At 45.4% G+C, this 22,796-nt stretch overlaps 1 protein-coding gene across 1 annotated transcript; it reads right to left on the minus strand.

Moving 5' to 3' along the window:
* Window positions 1-16,251: 16,251 nt before the first annotated feature.
* Window positions 16,252-22,673, minus strand: LOC133059378 (HLA class II histocompatibility antigen, DM beta chain). Its single transcript, XM_061146397.1, has 6 exons — window positions 22,378-22,673; window positions 21,258-21,539; window positions 19,140-19,424; window positions 17,619-17,735; window positions 17,181-17,216; window positions 16,252-16,831 (listed from the first exon to the last, which is right to left on the minus strand). The coding sequence occupies exons 1-6, from the start codon at window positions 22,430-22,432 to the stop codon at window positions 16,818-16,820; spliced, it is 789 nt and encodes a 262-aa protein (XP_061002380.1). The 5' UTR covers window positions 22,433-22,673; the 3' UTR covers window positions 16,252-16,817.
* Between the last annotated feature and the right edge of the window lie 123 nt (window positions 22,674-22,796).

Consider the following 22,796-nt stretch of genomic DNA (forward strand, 5'->3'; position numbering starts at 1 on the left):
AGAGCAGCCCAGCGGGATCCGAGCGGGAGGGTGGGGCTCTGTGCCCCGGGCCCGCGCCGAGCTGTGACTGGCGTTCCAGAGAGCCAATCATACCCTCCGACCCGAGGGGGTGGGGCCCGAGTGCGCCAGGCGCGGTGGCGGAGAATCCCCGGGACCCGATGCTGAGATTTCACCAGCCCAGGAGGAGCGCCCCGGGAGTCTCACTTCTCCGGGCCTCAGACCGCCCTCCTTAAAAGTTTGCACCCGGGCCTGGAGACTCGACAGAAGGGGATGCTGTGGCTCGAAACCCCAGGATCCGTGGGAGATTGCGCAAAGTCCTGGAGCGCCTGGCTGGAGGAAAAGGGCATCCGTTTGGTGGCTTGCAAACAGCTACAGAACGCTCAGGAGAAGCTTATTGCCGGTGAAATTTGGGACGGTGATTGTAGCCCCCAGGGATCACCTAAGTAGGGTTCAGTTCAGCTCAGTAGCTCAGTCGTGTCCGACTCTTTGCGACCCCATGGACTGCAGCACGCCAGGCTTCCCTGTCCATCGCCAACTCCCGGAGCTTGCTCAAACTCATGTGCATCGCGTCGGTGATGCCATCCAACCATCTCGTCCTCTGTCGTCCCCTTCTCCTCCTGCCTTCAATCTTTCCCAGCATCAGGGTCTTTTCCAATGAGTCAGCTCTTCGCATTAGGAGGCCAAAGTATTGGAGCTTCATCTTCAGCATCAGTCCTTCCAATGAACACTCAGAACTGATCTCCTTTAAGATGGACTGGTTGGATCTCCTTGCGGTCCAAGGGACTCTCAAGAGTCTTCTCCAACACCACAATTCAAAAGTATCAATTGTTCAGCGCTCAGCTTTCTTTATAGTCCAACTCTCAGATTCATACATGACTACTGGAAAAACCATAGCTTTGACTAGACAGACCTTTGTTGGTAAAGTAGTGTCTCCACTTTTTAATACGCTGTCTAGGTTGGTCATAGCTTTTCTTCCAAGGAGCAAGCATCTTTTAATTTCATGGTTGCAGTCACCATCTGCAGTGATTTTGGAGCCCAAGAAAATAAAGTCTGTTACTGTTTCCATTATTTCCCCATCTATTTGCCATGAAGTGATGGGACTGGATGCCATGATCTTAGTTTTCTGAATGTGGAGTATTAAGCCAGCTTTTTCACTCTCCTCTTTCATCAAGGTTGCCTGAGCTGCTCAGATCTGGGAAGGGCACAAAATGCACGCCCAACCCACAGAGACTGAGCCAGAACTGTGTCTGAGCGTCTCCTATGGAGGTGCGGGTCAGCAGTGGCCTGCCGCAGGGTCAGGGGCTCTGAGTGCAGCAGACCTGAGTATGGCATAAGCCCCCTTGGAGGAGGTTGCTATTAACCCCACCGTAGAACCCCCAGAACTTACACAGGGAAACAGACTCTTGGAGGGCACAAGCAAAACCTTGTGTTTACTGAGACCCAGGGGAAAGGAGCAGTGACCCCACAGGAAACTGATCCAGACTTGCCCGAGTGCCCAGGAGTCTCCAGGGGAGGTGTGGGTCGGCGGTGGCCTGCTGCAGGGTCAGGGGCGCTGAGTGCAGCAGTGCTTGCATGGGACCTTTTGAAGGAGGTCACCATTATCCTCATTATCCCTACAGTTTGGCCCCAGGTCAAGCAACAGGGAGGGAGCACAGCCCCGCCCATCAACAGAAAATTGAATTGAAGATCTGAGCATGGCCCCTCCCATCAGAGCAAGACCCAGTTTCCCCCTCAGTCAGTCTTTCCCATCAGGAACCTTCCATAAGCCTCTTATCCTTCTCCATCAGAGGGCAGACAGGCTGAAAACCAAAGTAGGGTAGTGAGGAAGGAATCCGGACGTCTAGGGTCCTCTTGCGTTCCCTCTCGAAGCCCTGGCGTGTGGTGGGGGACGGGGCTGCCCAGACCTTTAGACCCTGTACTGGTGGCAGGTGCTGTCTGAGGGCTCCTTCAGAATAATGAAGGGAACCCAGGTCCTTGAGGAGAGTCCTAGGAGAACACTAAGGATGGTACGTTTATCCCTTCATTTCTCACTGCCTTTGTTTGGATGTGTAACCCGTTTCGCTTAACCTGTGGTGGCTTTAGTTTGTGCAATAGTCATTTCCTCTCTTATACATTACCCTCTGAGCCTCACACCCACATCTGTCACCTTAGGAAGGGTTACGGAGGGATCCAGGCAAGGGAACCTCTTATCAGACTGAGGCAATCAGGAGCCATCCAGGGTGCTTAAGCAGGACCAGAGTTCCAGCCAAGAGAGAATCATAAGCCGTCTCCTTTCCTCTACTCAAAACCCATCTTCCTACCTCCTTGTAATCATGGACACGGTTGCTCCATAATTCAAACTAATAAAGAAATTTAAGAAAAAAAATCCTAAGTTGAACTTCTTCTGAATATCCTATTTCTGACGGAAATGTCAGTGATCAGAAATATCTCTACAAGCATGGGATAAATAGTATTGTAGATATTTATTCTATACATAGTCCCAAAAGTAAATATATTAACTAACAATTTTTTTCCAGTTTTGAATGGTATAATCATGGAAGTCTAAAACAAAAATAAAGATAAAATGTACAATTAAAAGTTTTAGTTGTAGAAAGCAAGAGATTTTTATGGAATCTTCACATTAATATCTTAAAAGCCATTTTAATTTGGTTTCATAATTTAAGGTAAAAGCCAAGAGATTTTTGCATCACAGAAATAGAAAATCTTCTATTAAAGTAAGATATCTCATGTAGTCTACATTCAATCTGAACCATTTAGCCCTCCCTTTTATTTTTTTTTTATATAAAAATACATTTTTTTTTCCTTATTATTATTATTTTTTTTTCCAGTGGGTTTTGTCATACATTGATATGAATCAGCCATGCATTTACATGTATTCCCAATCCCGATCCCCCCTCCCACCTCCCTCTCCACCCGATTCCTCTGGGTCTTCCCAGTGCACCAGGCCGGAGCACTTGTCTCGTGCATCCCACCTGGGCTGGTGATCTGTTTCACCTTAGATAGTATACATGCTGTTCTTTTGAAATATCCCACCCTCACATTCTCCCACAAAGTTCAAAAGTCTGTTCTGTATTTCTGTGTCTCTTTTTCTGTTCTGCATATAGGGTTATCATTATCACCTTTCTAAATTCCATATACATGTGTCAGTATGCTGTAATGTTCTTTATCTTTCTGGCTTACTTCACTCTGTATAATGGGCTCCAGCTTCATCCATCTCATTAGGACTGGTTCAAATGAATTCTTTTTAATGGCTGAGTAATATTCCATGGTGTATATGTACCACAGCTTCCTTATCTATTCATCTGCTGATGGGCATCTAGGTTGCTTCCATGTCCTGGCTATTATAAACAGTGCTGCGATGAACATTGGGGTGCACGTGTCTCTTTCAGATCTGGTTTCCTCAGTGTGTATGCCCAGAAGTGGGATTGCTGGGTCATATGGCAGTTCTATTTCCAGTTTTTTAAGAAATCTCCACACTGTTCTCCATAGCGGCTGTACTAGTTTGCATTCCCACCAACAGTGTAAGAGGGTTCCCTTTTCTCCACACCCTCTCCAGCATTTATTGCTTGTAGACTTTTGGATAGCAGCCATCCTGACTGGCGTGTAATGGTACCTCATTGTGGTTTTGATTTGCATTTCTCTAATAATGAGTGATGTTGAGCATCTTTTCATGTGTTTGTTAGCCATCTGTATGTCTTCTTTGGAGAAATGTCTGTTTAGTTCTTTGGCCCATTTTTTGATTGGGTCATGAGATATATTTTTTAAATAAAAAAATTTCACAGTGTACATATACACTTATCTTAGGAACAGGATTCAACAGAACTACACCTAATTTCTTAGTGATGTCATGTTTTATTGTATAGTTGTGGTCTATAAGTTGAGGAATGTTTGAAAACCCAGTGCCATCAAATCGATACATATTCTGGAGAAAGAATAATAAAGTAGAATAAACATGAAGACATTGCTTCAGCAACACTACATTCATCAATAAATTAAGTTCCATTTAAGAAAAACTATGGTTGCACAACAACATGAAGATACTTCAACACTAAACACTACTAAACACTTAAAACTGATTAAAATGGTAAAAATAAAAATATATATTATATATTTTATTTATACATATACTATATATGTAAAGTTCCAATGTGTTACCTTTGCATCAAGAAATTAATTTTCATAATAACTAAATATATGTTTTTTTAAAAAAGAAGAAAAAGAAAACCTTACAAACAGATCTGGAATGTATTTTGTGAAAATGATAGTCATTTAAGTTAAGGAACAAGAAATATATGCATGCATGCGTATATGCTGCATTTCATAAAATTTTCAAGATTAAAAATAATTTTGAGGAAGTATATCCAATATAGTAATAAATACCTTAAGAATAAAAAAAGGAAAGAATAAAGGTAAGTAAACACAAGTTTATGTTTTAAAGGCAACCACAAAAGAACAGAATCAGTATGTATATTTTTTAATCCAGCAGGAAAAAAAATCAGTCTTTCAAATTGAAAGCAAAAAAAAAAAAAGAAACAATGTACAATAAATGTAAAATGTGAGACAAATTGCAAAATAAGTCTCACTATGTCAGCAGTCACCAATCAAACAGACATATCCTCCCATAATAGAGGAAGTAAAAAGACCAAACTATGCGTTACTCACATACAAATACTCCTAAAGCAAGAAGACACATAAAGGTTGAAATTAAAAGAAGGAAAAAGATTAACCAGGTGGCAAATATGACACAAAAGAAATCTGGGCAATAATTACATAACAAAATAGAATTTAAGTTTTAATAAAACTGCATAAAGGAAAAAACAAAATGTGTTTATATAATTAAAAAGAAACAATAGACCCAGAAGAGTATCATAAATATACATATAAAATTAAAAATTCAGCCCCATAATTTATAAAGCAAACACTAAAAAAACTACAATTAGAAGCTGTGGGTCTTTAAATTGCAGTTGGAGATTTTAACAAACCCCTGTCAAAATATGGAAGTTAGAAAATGAAAAGATCTTAAATAGCAGAATATCAAATTATTCAGATCTCAATAAATAAGAAACTGAAGAACTCTTCCAGATTATAAATGACTAAAGAGATAAGACAACTTGAGAATTCCCTGGCAGTCCAGAGGTTAGGACTCCATGCTTTCAATGGGGGGGAGGGGGGTGTAGGTTAAATCCCTGGTTGGAGACCTAACATCCCCAAAAGCTGTGTAGCCAAATTAATTAATTAATTAATTAAAAATAAAAAAGAGATAAGACAACTTACTGAAATGCATGAGTCTGGATTGCAGGGCAGAAGGTTAGGGATGGGAGACTATGAGGATCTTTACTGGGAAAATTAGTGAAATTTGAATATGCACTGTGGATTAAATAACAGTATTACAACAAAATTTAAATGTCTTGGATATTATTATTCTTCTGCATTTATATGAAAGAATATCCTTGCTGTTAGGAAATACACTGAAATATTTAGCAGTAAAGGAGCATCTGTTTCAACTTATTCTAAAATCATTAGGAAAAAATCTTAGAGAAAGGGGCAGAAACAGAAAAAAAAAATATGGAAAAATGTTAAAAACTTGAATTGGGACAAAGTATACATAGGAATCTTTGTACTATTCTTATAACTTTTCTGTAAATTTGAAATTACTTCAAAATAAAAACTTTACACTTTTCATAAATAACTTTCAAGTTAAAATTATTCAGAATAATTCAAACCGAATAGAAATTAAATCAGTACCTGTCAAATGTTTTAGATATAATTAAAGCAGGACTTAAAGGAAATTTTTTACCTTTAACTATACTTATCAGGAATAAAGAGATGTGAATAAAATGAACTAACCATTCAACTCAAAAGTTAAGATGGAGCTTCCCTGGTGGTCCAGTGGTTAGGAACTACGCCTGCTAATGAAGGGGACGTGGGTTCAATCGCTGGTGTGGGAAGACTCCACATGCTGCAGAAAAACTAAGCCTGTGAGCGCCAACTGCCGAGTCCTCGAGCCCTCAAGCCCACGCTCTGCGACAGGAGAAGCCACCGGTGAGAAGCCTGAGGGCTGCAGCAAATCTGCTCGCCGCAATTTCAGCAAGCCTGCACGCAGCAGCGAAGAACCAGTGCAGCCGAAAATAAACAAATGTTTTTTTTTTTTTAAGATGAATAGAACATACCCAAAGAAGGAAGGAAATGATAGAGATAAGGATGCTGCTGCTGCTGCTAAGTCGCTTCAGTCGTGTCCGACTCTGTGCGACCCCATAGACGGCAGCCCACCAGGCTCCCCCATCCCTGGGATTCTCCAGGCAAGAACACTGGAGTGGGTTGCCATTTCCTCCTCCAATGCATGAAAGAGAAAAGTGAAAGTGAAGCCGCTCTGTCATGTCCGACTCTTAGCGACCCCATGGACTGCAGCCTACCAGGCTCCTCCGTCCATGGGATTTTCCAGGCAAGAGTACTGGAGTGGGGTGCCATTGCCTTCTCTGGAGATAAGGATAGAGATTAGTGAAATAGAGAACAGAAAGCAATGAAGTAATTAATAAAAACAAAAGCTGGGTGTTTCAAAAGATACATATGTACCTTGTTCCAGAAAACAGAAGAACAGAATCTGCTCAGCACATTGTATAAAGGAATTTTTACTGCAAAAATAAATTTATGTCCATGCTTTATAAAAGTAAATATACACCCTAAGTAAAATATTATCTAAATAAAACCAACATTAATATGTAATCATAGGATGATCAAACAGGGTTTATCACAAGAAGGCAAAAATGGTTCATATCAAAAATCTCTCAATATAATTCACTATGTTTGGAGATTAAGAGGGGAAATACATATAATGAAGTAAATCAATCCTGGGAAACTATTTTTTTAATTTCAACATCTATTTATGATTTTTTTTTAAATTTTAAAAAACTCAGAAAACTAGGAATAAAAGGAAACCTACTTAATTTAGTGAAGGTTGTACTCAAAAACCTACAGAAAGGAGTTCTGTTTCTGGGAGGAAGAAATAGATATGTATTTCCTACTCTTCCCGCTAAGTACAGCCAAAAACCCCAGGCATTATATATAAAACAAACATAAGACTCAGAAAGGTAAAGATAAGAAGGCAAACCATCTAGAATGCCAAGATCTGAGGACTGGCCACACCATCCATGGGAAGATACAACAAGAAGGTACCATCTGCAAGCCAGAGAGAGAGTTCTTACCAGAAGCCAGTCATTCTGGCTGTCTGAGATCAGAATTGAGAAAATTAATTTCTGTTGGTTAAGCCACCCAATCGGTGGTATTTTGTTATGGCAGCTCAAGCAAATATACATATCAATAATTACATTTAATGTAAACAGTCTAAATACATCAATTAAAAGAGATTGGAAGAGTTGATTTTTAAAAGGTGTACCAAAGATATGCTAACTACAAGAAACTCAGTTCAAATACAGTCATACCTCATTTTGTTGCACTTCACTGCATTGCATTTTGCAGATGTTGTGGGTTTTTTTTAAACAGATTCAAGGTTTGTGACAATCTTGCATCAAGCAAATCTATTAGCATCATTTTTCCAGCAGCATTATTTTTAAATTAAGATACATACATTGTTCTGTTAGACATAATGTTTTTGCACATGTAATAGACTATGGTATAGTATAAATATGAATTTATATGCACTGGAAACAAAAAAATTTGACTTGCTTAATTGTGATATTGTCTTTATTGCAGTGGTCTGGAACCAAACACGCAATATCCTGAGGTATGCCAGCATGTCAACAAAGGTCCCTCTAGTCAAAGCTGTGGTTTTTCCAGTAGTCATATATGGATGTGAGAGTTGGACTATAAAGAAAGCTGAGCACTGAAGAATTGATGCTTTTGAAATGTGGTGTTGGAGAAGATTTTTGAGAGTCCCTTGAACTGCAAGGAGATCAAACCAGTCTGTCCTAAAAGAAATCAGTCCTGGAAGGACTGATGCTGAAGCTGAAACTCCAATAATTTTGGCCACCTGATGTGAAGAACTGACTCACTAGAAAAGACCCTGATGCTGGGAAAGATTGAAGGCAGGAGGAGAAGGGGATGACAGAGGATGAGATGGTTGGATGGCATCACCAATGCATTGGACATGAGTTTGAGTAAACTCTGGGAGTTGTTGATGGACAGGGAGGCCTGGCATGCTGCAGTCCATGGGGTCACAAAGAGTCAGACATGACTGAGAGACTGAACTGAACTGAACTGACGCCAGTATAGCCACATGCGTGCATGCTAAGTTGATTCAGTTGTGTCTGATTCTTTGCGACCCCATGGACTATAGCCCGCTAGGCTCTTCTGTCCATGATATTCTCCAGGCAAGAACACTGGGGTGGGTTGCCATGCCCTCCTCCAGGGAATCTTCCCCACCCAGGGACAGAACCTGAGTCTCTTATATCTCCTGCATTGGCAGGCAGGTTTTTACCACTAGAGCCACCTGGGAAGCTTCAGTATACCAAACTGGTAGGCTGTAAGTAATATTTGCAAATCATATATCTGGTAAGGGATTAATATCTAGAATCTATTCTTTTTAACTTCCATGATACATGTGGGGTGTCTGGTTTATTCAAATAGTCAGAATTCCCACCAAGGAGCAGAAACTTTCTAGCTGGGAGCTGTGGAGCTGAACAGGGCAGGAATGTCCAAGGATCAGAAAATAAAAGGAGTTCAGCTCAGCAGCCAGGGCAGCGTTGGGGCCAAGCCAAGCCTCATGGAGCTCAGCCCCACTCATGGCTTCAGCAATATCCAGAATCTAAAAACCACTACAATATTGTAAAGTAATTAGCCTCCAACTAAAATAAATAATTTTTTTTTAAATTCCTGTAACTCAACAACAACAAATAAGACCATGCACAAAAACAACTGAAAAATGGGCAAAGGACTTGCACAAACACATCTCTATAGACATGGCCAAAGCCGCTCTAAAGACGTTCTACATTACTCCTCATCAGAAATGTGTAAATCAAAACCACAATGAAGTACCACTGGGATGTGTTGATGTGCTCAGTCGTGGCTGACTCTTTGTGACCCTGTGGACTGTAGCACGCCAGGTTCCTCTGTCCAAGGAATTTTCCAGGCAAGAATACTGGAGTGGGTTGCCATTTCCTTCTCCAACCATTAGGATACCTACGATTAAAAAAAAGAAAAGAACAAATATTTGCACACTCCTGTTCATAGCAGCACTGTATACAGTTGTCAAGAGGTGGAACCAACACAAACATCCATCAATGGATGAATGGATAAACAATAGTATGTAGTAAATACATACAATGGAATATTATTTAGCTTTCAAAAAGGAAAGAAATCTTATCATACGTGACAGCATAGGTGAATTTTAAGAACATTGTGCTAAGTAAAATGTCAGCCACAAAAAAAAAAAATACGGTTATGACTTATATGGGTGTCAACCACAAATTGGCACTTGCTATCTACCTCTACAAGGATTACATCATCTGCTGCTGCAGCTGCTGATTTTCCACACCCCCTGAAAGGAGTTCAGGGTGGAGAACAGAAATGAGGCACTCTGTGCTTGGGGAAAAACTGGCAGGACAGGTCTTCAGACAGTTATTAATAGATATTTTCAGGAGCTGGTTTTATGAGTCCAATTCTTGCATCTCCTCATATCTAGAAAAGCACTAAAATCCTTCATGGTGATGACTGTTCCCCATGACTAGCAGAAACCGTCTGAAAAAATACGTGCCTGATTGCAAGCACTGTCCTTTCATCAAAAATCACACATATATACTGTCCTCCCTGCCCACCCCAACCCCACCCCACCTCTTTGGAGCAGTTTCTCAGAGCTATCTGAGGCACTGTCTCTCGGGCTACAGTCCTCATTTTGCCCCAAATAAAACTTAACTTGCAGCTTTCACATTGTGCATTTTTTTAAGTTGACATGAGGTATCTAAAGCAGTCAAATTCAGTAATACATAAAGAAGCACAGTGGTTACCAGGGGCTGGGGATAGAGGGACATGGAGAATTGGTGTTTAATGGGTATAAAAGTTCAGTTTTGCAAGATGAAGACATTTGAGCAATTTGTTACACAAATATGCAACGAGTGAACATGCCTAACATTGAAACGTATACTTTAAAACAGTTAAAATGGTCAATTTTACATTAAATGTTTACCACAATTTTTAAAAATTGGCTATATTTCTCTGTACCAGAAATAACTGACTTGAAAGTAAAATTACAAAAAAAAAAGAAAGTAAAATTACAATGAGACACCAATCCCAATCACAACAAAATCTCTAAAATTGTCCAAGAGTTAACCCACCATACCCTGGTCACTATGAAAAAGTGAATTTTTAAAAACATGGTAAGTTCCCCTGGTGGCCTAGTGGTTAGGAATCTGGGCTTTTACTGCCAAGGCCCAGATTCATTCCCTGGTTGGGAAACTAAGATCCTACAAGCTGCATGGTGCAACGAAAAAGCAACTAAGAGCAAATAAGTCATTTGAATTAATGAGGACATACTCTCTGCTTTTTCGTGGGATGACTTGATAGGAAAAGGAAATCAATTCTCCCCACGTTGCTGTATATATTCAGTATAACCTCAATCAAAATTTTACTTTCATTCCAAGAACTCAATAAACTTACTGTGAACTACGTAGGAGAAGAAAGAAAGATTCAGAAAGAGTTACAAAACCTTGCGGGGCGGGGGTGTGGGGGGGAAGGGTGGAGAAGGGAATGTTCCCCCCAGTCTCCCAGCAGGAAAGTACAAACCTGGTCTTCTTGCTATGGAGGTCTGTCCAAGGCCAGAGGAACCCACGCTTTGCCTCTCCCCCACACACATCCCCACACACTCCGACCTTGGCTTCTTTCCTCCACATTGTAAACTGTAAACTTCACATTGTAAACTGGCCTCCTCGCTCTGCCTTCTGGCTGCCCCCTCCGTATTCTCCACCTGGGGGTCTGTATGACATCACAGGATTCCTGCCCCCTGGCCTTCTCTCCTTTCAGCCTCACCCAGAGAGGGAGGGAGGTGAGGGAGATCAGGGTTTTTATTCCCTTGGCTCCCACCCTGCAGGATCACTTTAGGCTGGAGGTGTCCCTGGGCTGATGGGCATCTGCTGGCAAGACGGAACTCTACAGATTCGCCTCCTCTGGGTCCTGACAGCCCCTCCCAGTGCGGGCGGGGGTGGGCTGGAGACTCAGCTGCTGCCACTGGCCTGTCCTCCAGCCGCTTCCTTGTAAACAGACTCTCCTCGAACTAGCCTGGTTGAGGCCCTGAAATAAGTGACATTTGAAAATGACAATGAAAGTCACTTATGTCTTCATTCCCTGCCCCAATCCAGTCAGGCCAGGGGCACTTGGAAGCCTCGTGTGCAATTAAAAACAGGGAGAGACAGGGTCAGGAGAGTCAGTGAGTCCCGGTCTGGGAGCAGACTCTGAATTTGGGGCCTTTTCTGCAGCTCCCCGGGGCCAGCCTGCCCAACAGGTGGCCGGAAGCTCTGTGGCCGAAAGCTCAGCCTCTCTGTAGCTGGTGCCAAATCAAATCCCGGAGACACAGTTTTAGGTGAGGTAGAAAAGGATCACTTTATGACTTTGCCAGCCAAAGGGAGACATGCCAGGCTTCTGCCTTGAAAAGCTTTTGCCACCCAGGAGGATTTGATGAGGATTTTTATAAAGGTGGGTCCAAGGTGGAGTCTGACAAGATTAGGGTGGGAACAAGGCTAGTGAAGTCCTGTCCGACTCTTTGTGACCCCGTGGACTGTAGCTCCCCAGGTTCCTCTGTCCATGGGATTTTCCAGGCAAGAATACTGGAGTGAGTTGCCATTTCCTCCTGCAGGGGATCTTCTGACCCAGGGCCGGGTCTCCCACACTTCAGGCAGACTCTTTACCCTCTGAGCCACCAGGGAAGCCTCGGCTCTGGGAACAAGGCTAGCACTTCCTTAAACCCTTCGCAGGCAGTCTGTCTCCTAATCTCCTAACCTCCTCAGGTTCCTTTAATCTCGCCTCGGGTGGTTTCTGGGCTGCCCCTCCCTTGATGAGCAGCTGTTGGAAGTGGCTGTGAAAGCTGGAGTCTCCCTACAAGAAACTGGAGACAAGTTGGGCCTCTGCGCCTGGAAGCCCCACAGGCCTGCTTGGTTTCAACACCCAGGAGGAATCCCCCAGGCCCTGCTCCAGGGCAGCTGGAGGACTCTTGGGAAAAGCATGCACTCCAACCAGGACCAAGGTTCCACTCCACCCTCATTTGTCATCTGATCCACCCGATTTTCCTTTGGAAACAGAATTACTTGAGAAGATGATCTAAAAATAATTTTCCTAAAAGAACAATGAGATTAGCTACCAATCCCTGTCTGCTCCTTTCCCATGAACTGAGTAAGGAAGCAAAGAACCTGGAACATGGGGCCCTGAGGAGACAGCCTCTTGGGGTGCATTTGATGCTTTAAAAAGGGGGTGGGGGAAGTAGAAATTTATTCTCTCAGGCTAAGAAGCCCACAAGTCCAAGATCAAGATGCCAAGAGGACTGGTCCTCCTTGGAGACTCTGAGGGGAAATCTGTTCCATGCCTCTCTCCTGGCTTCCACGGTTGCTGGAAATCCTTGGTGTTCCCTTCGTTTTTTCCTCTTACATTTTTAAATTTTTATTAGAGCATAGTTGGCTTTCAATGTTGTGTTCTTTTCAGGTGGGGGTGCATCTGGGTTTATTCCCATCGTCTTCAAGGGCCCAAAGAGCCTCAAACTTGGGGTCAACACCTTTGACTAAAGTGTTGGTATCTGCCCTCATGGACACAGATGCATGTCTGCTATGCGCTGAGGGTTGGACTACATGACCTTCAAAGTCAGTTCCCAGCTTCCAGTTCAGTTTTTAAAACAAAGAAGACATTGAAGGGAGAGAACCAATCGTTGTGCCACTTGAATTAGACATAATGCAAAAGCCCAGCTCTCTCTCTCACACACACACGCCCCACACACACTCGCACGCACACACACACACGCCCCTTTCTGGCACTTTGCTGTATGTAACAGTTTACTCTCCTCCCACAGTCCTAGAGGTGACCCATCGTCACCCCTCTTCTGCCTTCCTTCCAGGCACCACTCGCTTGCCTGTGTAGCACACACATCCTCCTTTTTCTCCCCTTGTAATCTGGCTTCCTGGATCCCAGGAGATCTATGTGGGTTTTTTTTTTCAGCTCCCCATCTGAAAGAGGACAACCTTCCCTATAAAACAAAACCCAGTAAGATTAGGGCAGAGCAAGCTTGCCTGGGGTCTCCAGAGGGGGACTGGAGGTGCTCTCTCATTAGGGGCCTCTCTCCCTCCTTCCCCTGGGGTCCTGCCCCTTTGATTTCCACAGCTGAGATCACACCCACACCCTCCGAGGTACAGCGTCTCCTTCACAAACGGCCAGGCATAGACCAAAGCCCCATCCCAGACTAGACTAGAATTTCAGAAGGAATTAGCTTTGTCAAGCAAACAAAAGCAAGGACAGTGAAAGGAAAAGTGAAAATGAAAGGATATGGCAAGGCTTCAGAGGGCAGGTTCTTAAAGAAAGCTCAGAGTTGGGTAGAGGTGATAGATTATTTACATGATATACAGGCTAATTAATTAAATGTTACATAAAAACTGTTTTCTTTTTTTGGCTGCACTGCACAGCATTTGGGATCTCAGTTCCCTGACCAGGGATAGAACCCAAGACCCCTGAATTGGAAGCCTGGAGTCTTAACCACTGGACTGCCAGGGAAGTCCCTATAAAAACTTTCTTCAGTGAAACATAAAATTGATAACATTTGTAGGGATTTGTTTATGAGCCTACACTCACCAATCACAGCACAGAGCACCCTACTGTTTCCTACCTTATGTGGCCCAGCTCAGAGAAGAGCCGTTTTGAACTCAGGAACATTTTGCCATCCCGTTGACTTTCTGGTGAAACTCCTTCCAGAAGAGGTTCCCTGATCACAAGGATCTTTCTGGCAAGAACATGGACATAGTGGAAATCAATTCACTGATTAGACAAACCCTGAGCACCTACTTTTTTTTTCAATTGAAGCATAGTTGATTTACAATGTTGTGTTAATTTCTGCTGTACAGTAAAGTGATTCCGTTACACACACACACACACACACACACACACACGCATGTATCCAGTCCAGTTCAGTTCAGTTGCTCAGTCGTGTCCGACTCTTTGCGACCCCATGGACTGCAGCACACCAGGCCTCCCTGTCCATCACCAACTCCCAGAGTTTATATATATGCATCCTTTTTTATATTCTTTTCCATTATGATTTATCACAGGATACTGACTATAGCTCCCTGGGCTCTATAGTAGGACCTTATTGTTTATCCATTCTATACACAATAATCTGCATCTGCAACCCCAAACTCCCAATCCGTCCCTCTCCCAAGCCCACCTCTTGGCAACCATCCATCCATTCTCTGTATCTGTGAGTCTGTTTTGTAGATAAGTTCATTTGTATCTTATTTTAGATTCCATGTATAAGGGATATCACATGGTATTTGTCTTCCTCTTTCTGAGGAAAGACACTTTGTTCACTTTCTTCACTTTGTATAATAATCTCTAGGCCCATCCATGTTGCTGCAAATGGAATTGTTTTCTTCTTTTTTTATGCCTGAGCACCCGCCTTGGATATGAAGTCTGTGTCAACAGTGCTACCCCCACTGTTCTCCAGGCCCCCATCAGTATTGAAACCATGCAGGCAGGAAGGGACCCAACCCACCCACCACGCACCCACACAGACCACCACAGAGACGACAAGGCAGGAAGATTCCACACACTGTCTTCTGACCCCTTCCCCCAGCTCATCAGATTCTGATCCTACCGTGTTCCTACATAGACACCCACACACAGACATGTATTCTTTTTTTTCTTTTTTGGCAGACGAGCATTCTTAACCACTTGTTCTCTGTCCACAACTTTCTGTTAGGCTAAACTCCCCCAGTACTTGTTTTCATTTCTGGTTTCTTTCTAGAATCCAACTCTCATTCCAAAGACAATGCCACCTGGGTCCAGCAGGTGTCGCCCTTCACTGGGAATGAACAGCACCTCTCTCCAGTTCAGTCGCTCAAAGTCGCATCCAACTTTGCAACCCCATGAACTTCAGCATTCCAGGCCTCCCTGTCCATCACCAACTCCCGGAATTTACCCAAACTCATGTTCACTGAGTCGGTGATGCCATCCAACCATCTCATCCTCTGTTGTCCCCTTCTCCTCCCGCCTTCAATCTTTCCCAGCACCAGGGTCTTTTCAAATGAGTCAGTTATTTGCATCAGGTGGCCAAAGTATTGGAGTTTCAGCTTCAACATCAGTCCTACCAATGAACACTCAAGACATTTCCTTTAGGATGGACTGGTTGGATCTCCTTGCAGTTTGGACTCTCAAGAGCCTTCTCCAACACCACAGTTCAAAAGCATCAATTCTTCAGTGCTCAGCTTTCTTTAAAGCACCTCTCTTGCCCCGTGTGAAATCCAGTCCCAAACGGTGGATGCCCCGTGGGCTCCAGGAGGAGGGACTGGAAGGGGGGCCCTGAAGAATGGTGTGTTCACCAGTAGGAAAGTCCTCAGAATACAGCAGCCTCGTTACTTCCAGCTCAGGCAGACTGACGTCCTGTAGCGAATTTGCTGTTCGATCTTGGCCAAGCTATTTAACCTCTCTGAACCTCACTTTCATCTTGGGACTCAGAGGCAGACCACTTCCCCCTTACCGGGTGACGGTGGAGCGTGAATGAGATGCAGCATGAAGCACCTGGCCCAGTGCCTACCTCGGGACAAGCACTCGAGATGTGGTTGTGGAAGGAATAACGGCCCAGAATTCAGACCTGAACTTGAGCTCTGCCCCTTGAACCCTGACTACCTGAGGGTCTGTGTCAGAGTTGTGATGAAGATCAAGCGAAAGAGAGCAAGTAAAGCACCTGGTAGGAAGCCTGGCCCGGAAAGCAGAGTGACTGCTAACAGCTAAGATCACGGCGGTGGGCTGGCTGGGCACCAGGTGATGTTCTTGGCCAATAACAAGTATGAACTCATTTAATCCTCATTAAGATCCCTTATGAGTTCAGAAAACTGTTAACCTCCTACTATCTCTGACTCTGTGACTCCCTCCCACCAAAGTTTAAAGTCTTCTTATGAATTATCCCTCAGAAAACAGCCCCCAGTTCGGTCGTGTCTGGATGGGAAAATAGGAGGAAACACTGACTCTTCTGCTCCAGGCGGAGTGTGACTCAAGCCCAGCCCCTGACTGCCCGCCGTCCCTCCCCAGGACCGCAGGAAAAAGCATGGAAAAAAACAGGATTCCACCAGTTTATTCCTCAGAGGCAATCAACAGTGATTCATGCCCTCTGTGACACAGGGGGCCCCCAAGAGGGTCTTTGACCTTCCTCCCCAGATGATATTCACCCCAGATATTTAGCCTTGGGCTCTGCCTACGGACAGCACCTTGGTTATGGAATATTCTTAGCAGGAGTGAGTTCCCCCAAGGTTCACATAGGGAAGTGAAATGAAGTGAAGTGAAAGTCGCTCAGTCGTGTCCAACTCTTTGTGACCCCATGGACGATACAGTCCATGGAATTCTCCAGGCCACAATACTGGACTGGGTGGCCTTTCCCTTCTCCAGGGAATCTTCCCAATCCAGGGATCAAACCCAGGTCTCCCGCATTGCAGGCGGATTCTTTACCAGCTGAGCCACAAGGGAAGCCCTCACATAGGGAAGACTGGGAAATTCAAAGACTTAAATAGAGAAACCATAGGGTCGAGAAGATGTGGAGGGCTGGAGGAGCTGGAGGGCCCCAGCAGTGTGCCAAGAGTTCGGATCTCCTTCTCACGTGGAGAGAAAGCTGTAGGGTTCTGCCTCTATCAATTGTGCTGACCTGCAGAAGAAATGAAAAGGAGATGATAAAGCTTCAAGCCAACTAGACCCCATCGTTCGTGCCTATAACCATCCATGCCAGAGCCCTTAACACAGTGATGTGGAAAATTCTAGATCACCAAGCACTGAGGAGCCACTTTCAGACACACTGTTGGGCAGAAGCAGAGAGGGAAGGTCCTCCTCCTTTCTGCTCCTGATCCCAACAGCAGCAGCTTCAGTCACTCCCTCAGCCTGATCCCAGTGGACGCACACCACCCCCGCCATCGGCACCCTTGGCTGAAGCCGGAGATAACTCCCTCTGTCTCCCCCTCCAAGGGACCAGGAGGCACACAGACCAACAGAGACATTACCTTCTGGATAATTGGACCCCGGAAGGAAAATGTAGCCTAGGAGAAGAAAATATTTGAGTTGAGGACAGTCTTTTTTTTTTTTTTTTTAATATTTATTAGACTATTGTTGATTCACACTGTTGTTGCATTAGTTTCAGGTGTATAGCAAAGTGAATCAGTTATACATACACCTATACCCACGCTTGTCTTAGATTCTTTTCCCATCCAGGCCACTGCAGAGTACTGAGGAGTTTTCTGTGCTACACACCAGGTTGCTATTAGTGATCTGTTTTATCCATAGCAGTGCGTAGGTGTCAATTCCCATCTCTCAGTTGATCCCTCCCACCCAGGACAGGCGTGGTGGATGAACGTCTCCTCCACGGCCATGGGGGACGCCACGGGAGAACCAGTCACAAAGCGAGCAGAGGTTGGGACCGACGTTTCGGGAGGCTCACTCACCGGAGGAGGTGGCTCTCCGCCAACTGCGCAGACCAAAAACGAAGACGATGAGGCCCAGGACGAGCGTTACCAGCGACAAGGAAACCTTCAGCGTCTGCACAGGCGACAGCCCAGGAGCTGCGGAAACAGGGACTGAACTGCGGCCGATTCCCAGAGCTGGTCCCCGGAGCGCCTTCGCTGCCTGCGAACTCCGCCCAGAGGTTCAGAGGTCTGGAGCCCGGGGCTCACACCAATCCAGGCCCGAGCAAGTGGCCTTTCTTTCCTCAAAACCCCGTCCCGTGGGTCTCTGTTCCTGTGGGTCCCCGAGGAACCCCTCTCCCCAGGTTTGCACCCCAGCTTCCAGATGCAAGGATGGTGGGGTCTCTCCAGCCTTCCTGTTTTCTTGCTTCACCCCAAAGGCACCCTGACCAAAAATGAAGGGCCCCCCACGCCTCTCTCCACTTGCCTGTGGTGACAATACTTGCTCCCCTGACCACTTTATTTGAGCATTTTCCTATTAAATTCTTTCCACCTTTCCTAACTTTCTGCTGCTGCTGCTAAGTCACTTCAGTCGTGTCTGACTCTGTGCGACCCCATAGACGGCAGCCCACCAGGCTCCCCATCCCCGGGATTCTCCAGGCAAGAACACTGGAGTGGGCTGCCACTGCCTTCTCCGTAACTTTCTGTGGTTCCACACTATCCGAGGGCTCAGGTGTCTCTACCTGTCCACTTTCAGACTGGCCACGGGTCCTTCCAGAACCTGACTCTGCACCCCCTCCACAGCCTCCACTTCCTGGAGCTGGTCCTGGTCTGAATCCTGTCCCCCTCCCAAATTCCTTTAACTACTTCCAGTCCTGCGGTTCAAACAGCGATGCCTTGACACGGTAGCCCCCAAGCGTGCACATCAAAGAAAGCATCTGTCAGCCTTGGCTTCCTCCCTCTGAGAGGGCAGCCCCCATCCAGTGGGGCAACTCCGAGAGGCTCCTCACTCTCCTGCGATCCTTGTTTCTCCAGTTCCCCTCCCTGACCTGACAATGGAACAGTGGAAATCTGAAGATCCTAGAATATTGCATCACAATTTGGGGTTCTGAAAATATGGTTACCAAATCGACATCCTCTTTTCAGGACAATCAGGCTCCCCTCCCACCTTGCAACAAGCGCAGAACACCAACCACAGCACCATAGCAACAGCAAGGATGATTAACTCTTTCTGTTCCAGTACCCCCTGGCCCCATCTCGGGTCGAGAACTCTCTACCAGTTCCTCCAGACTCACTCATTTTCAGCATCTCCCTCTCTTCCCTGTACCGTGGACCTCTCTACATCTTCTTCCCTCTGCCAAAGTATTGGTGTTCTTTTTACAACCACCCACTTGCAGTAGCTCTCTGCTTTTTTCGTTGTTGTCGGCCATGCTACAGCAGCACGTGGGGGTCAAACCTGGCCCCCCTGCAAGTGGAAGCGAAGAATCTTAGCCACTGGACTGCCAGGGAATTCCAGTAGCTCTCTGCTTTAACGCTAATTCCTCCCAGCTGCTACACACTTACTCCAGTCCTGAAGGATGAGTTCAGGAGCCCCAATGTGCTCGACCACGCACGTGTAGGTGTCCCCAAAAGAGGGGGTTGTGGCCAAATGGGAGACGGTCTGGTATGTCCAGTCTCCATTGGGCTGGACGATCTTGTGGGCCCTGCCGTGAGGGAGGACCTCCTGCTCGTTCCTCCTCCATGATATGATCACATCCGCTGGGTAGAAGCCCCACACGTAGCAGGCCAGCATCACAGACTCCCTCGTGTTAAAAGGAGTGGTTTTGGCTACCTCTACGGTCGGCGGTCCTGCACAGGAGGAAAAAACAGTCAAGAAGGAGGGCCCCATCTTGGCTTTTCCTCCAACCTGGTTTCTTTCCTACTTCAGTGCTTCTTGGATTTTGCCAACCCACCCTCCCCGCCCTCACCCCAGGCCTCCACACATCCCTTTGAAAATGAGAAGTTGGAATATATTCCTCTGCACTCTCCTGTCTCCCACTCCATCCCTCCTCCTTCCTTTCTTGTTCCTCCAAAATCCTGTTTGATCCCCATAAGTAGAAGCTGGGGCTGAACTGCAAACTGTTTCAGAAGTCATTGTGTTCACTGCAAGTACATAAAAGCAAACTGTCATCCAGACTTACAGGTGGGGTTGAGCAAAAGTACGAAAACACTGCTGTCCTCAAATCTCATTGAACAGATTAACTCGGTAAAGAAAGTATTTTTTTCCTTGAAGCGTTTAAGGCATGTGTGCTTGCTCAGTCATGTTTGACTCTCTGCAAGCTCATTGACTGTAGCCTGCCAGTTTCCTCTGTCCATGGGTTTTCCCAGGCAAGAATACTAGAGTGGGTTGCCATATCCTACGCCAGGGGATCTTCCTGATCCAGGGATTGAACCCCTATCTCCTCAGTCTCCTGCACTGGCAGGCAGATTCTTTACCATTGTGCCATCTGGGAAGCCTGAATAGTTTAAGGGAGCAAGACTAATTCAGGACTAACTCTTAAATTTGGATGAGGGTGGACCCTATTCATCAGATCATTCATATTGCCATCTGTTAGTAATTTATTTTTCTAGGTGACCCTTCAGCTTGTTTTGGTGTCTTTCAAATAAAATCCTCAATAAAAATCCAAGACATTGTGTTAAAATGCTGATTCCCTAGACTTCATCCCTGGATATTTTTATTCAACGGATCTGCAGTAGCTCTCAAGAACTTGTATTTTTATGTTTTTATTTTAAATGTATTTCTGTTTTTATTTTTGGCTGTGCCACACAGCTTTCGGGATCCTAGTTCCCTGACCAGGGATTGAACCCAGGCCCCCTGCAATGGAAGCAGAGATTCTTTACCACTGGACCACCAGGGAAGTCCCAGGACTTGCATTTTTAACAAGCACCTTCCCCCAGCAATTCTGAGAAATGATTTCTTGAGACACAATCCTTTTTAAGATAGAGAACTTCAAGTCTGGTTTGTTTTTTTTGTTTTTTTTTTTACCAATCTCAAGATATTCTCTATGCAAGTGATTAGGGAGAGAGTTTGCTTCCCTTGTGGCTCAGCTGGAACAAAATGCGCCTCCAATGTGGGAGACCTGGGTTCGACCCCTGGGTTGGGAAGATCCCCTGGAGACGGGAAAGGCTACCCACTCCAGTATTCTGGCCTGGAGAATTCCATGGACTTTATAGTCCATGGGTCGCAAAGAGTTGGACACAACTGAGCAACTTTCACTTTCACTTTGCTTCAGAATCCCCTGGGAGGCTTTCCAAATTGTCCTATGCCTGGGCCCATCTTAGACCCGGGACACCAGAACCTGGGATACAGAGGCACAAGCATTTTGGGGAAAGCCATTCTGGTTATTCTGACAGCTCAACCCCTGGTTGAACTTGGATCTGTCTCTTGAGATGCCCTAAATCAAAGGAAAACATTCTTCCTCTCCCAGCAGAAGCTCCTTGCCTGCTCAAATATCACCCACCCCCCACCATTTGCATTCCAACCCCACCTCTGTCAACCCCCTTGTTTCTCCCTCTTTCTACATCACAGGTCCTCCCACTTTTCTGCTTCTTTTCTGCCCACATCTCAAACCCCCTGTCGACGGAGGGAGCCTTCGCGGCCTCCCCTCTCCTCACTGCCCCTCTGCTCCCCTCTCTCCTTACGTGTCCTGTGGGTCAGAGAGCTCCAGAAGGGCTGGGTGTGCGCAGCACAGTTCTGCAGACCATTGGACAAGCGCTGGATCAGGGCATCGTTACTGTTGAGGAACTGTGAGAGGTACTTAGCCAAGCCGTTCAGCACCCCAAATTCACGAGGAACCATACTGGCCTGCAGGGGATCCCAGCAGGTCAGCAAATCCTTGTTGAAGGAGATGCAATACGAGAAGTCTTTTGGATTCCCATCATCATCCAACAGACAGGTGCTTTCCACGTGTGCCACAAAGCCACCTGCAGGAGCCAGAGAAAGGGGGGGGGCGGCTCAGAGTCCTCTGCAGGAGCCCAAGCCCCAGTTACACCCGGTGAGGAGGGTGCAGGTTTTCTGCCTGAGGCAGCATCTGCTCATGAACAGGAGTCTCTGCAAGTCCTGATTCAGGGACTAGGTGATCCTAACAGAGAAGTTCCTAGATCCCATTTCCTCTTTACATATGACTCAGCATGGAGACACAAGTGATGCAAAATTATCTGCATGTTTAAACACAACGATGTACCCAGGAATAAGACCTTCAGTAAGACCAATGACTGAGTGAGAAAAGGGGTCAAAGGAAAGAGTCAGGCTTGTTCTGTGCTGGATACATTATTAAATATCCATGCCACATGTGTATCTGGAGTACTCTCTGTGTGCCAGACACCACGCGAGGAACTGGGGATGCACCAGTTATCAACAGGGCAGTTATCACCTTTGCCTACATTCCAACAAGAGATATCTGTTACACAAATAATTACACAGCTTAATTACATTAAATGTGCTACACAGATAAACAAGTTTCCACTGTGCAGCTCTGGCAGCTATAGTAATATCCTGGGATAAACCATAATGGAAAAAAGGATATAAAAAAGAACTATACATGTGTGTAACTGAGTCACTTTGCTCAGCAGAAATTAACACAATATTGTAAATCAACAATACTTCAATGTAAAAATATAAATTCAAAAAATTGCTACAAAGCTACAGTACAAAGTGCTGTGGGAATATATAATAGGGAGATGGACTGCTTTGGGGTATCCAAATCCAACAGCAAAACGGAACCCCCCAATCCAAAGGGAGCAGAGGAAGGAGAGTCCTTACCTGCTCCGGTGCAGCCCAGGCTGAGGCCCAGCAGCAGCGGCAGGAGGACAGTCATGCTCTGCTCTGGGGAGACACGGGGAGTTCGGTCCCCTGGACCAGCTCCTCCAGGGGCCCTGGGTCTTCGTCTACCCCAGAAGTCCCAGCCTGGGTAGGGAGATCCTCCACACACTAAGTGGGAATGTGGTATTGCCCACGCCCCTTGATGCTCTCTAAATGAGAGATTTGGGGCTACTAAGGCCCGAGATACTAAACCTGTTCCTTGCCAGATCAACTGAGCGTCCCAAACTGAGAATTGTCAGATTGCCTGGGTAGGCGGGGACAAGCATAGAGACAAATCGTTGAGCATCTCAGCCCAGCATCATCAGTTACCAGGTAGATCTCATCCTGCCCTGGGCTTTTAGCAACTGGTCTCTCATTCT

Source organism: Dama dama, chromosome 7 (assembly GCF_033118175.1).
Source record: "Dama dama isolate Ldn47 chromosome 7, ASM3311817v1, whole genome shotgun sequence".
Taxonomy (NCBI): domain Eukaryota; kingdom Metazoa; phylum Chordata; class Mammalia; order Artiodactyla; family Cervidae; genus Dama; species Dama dama.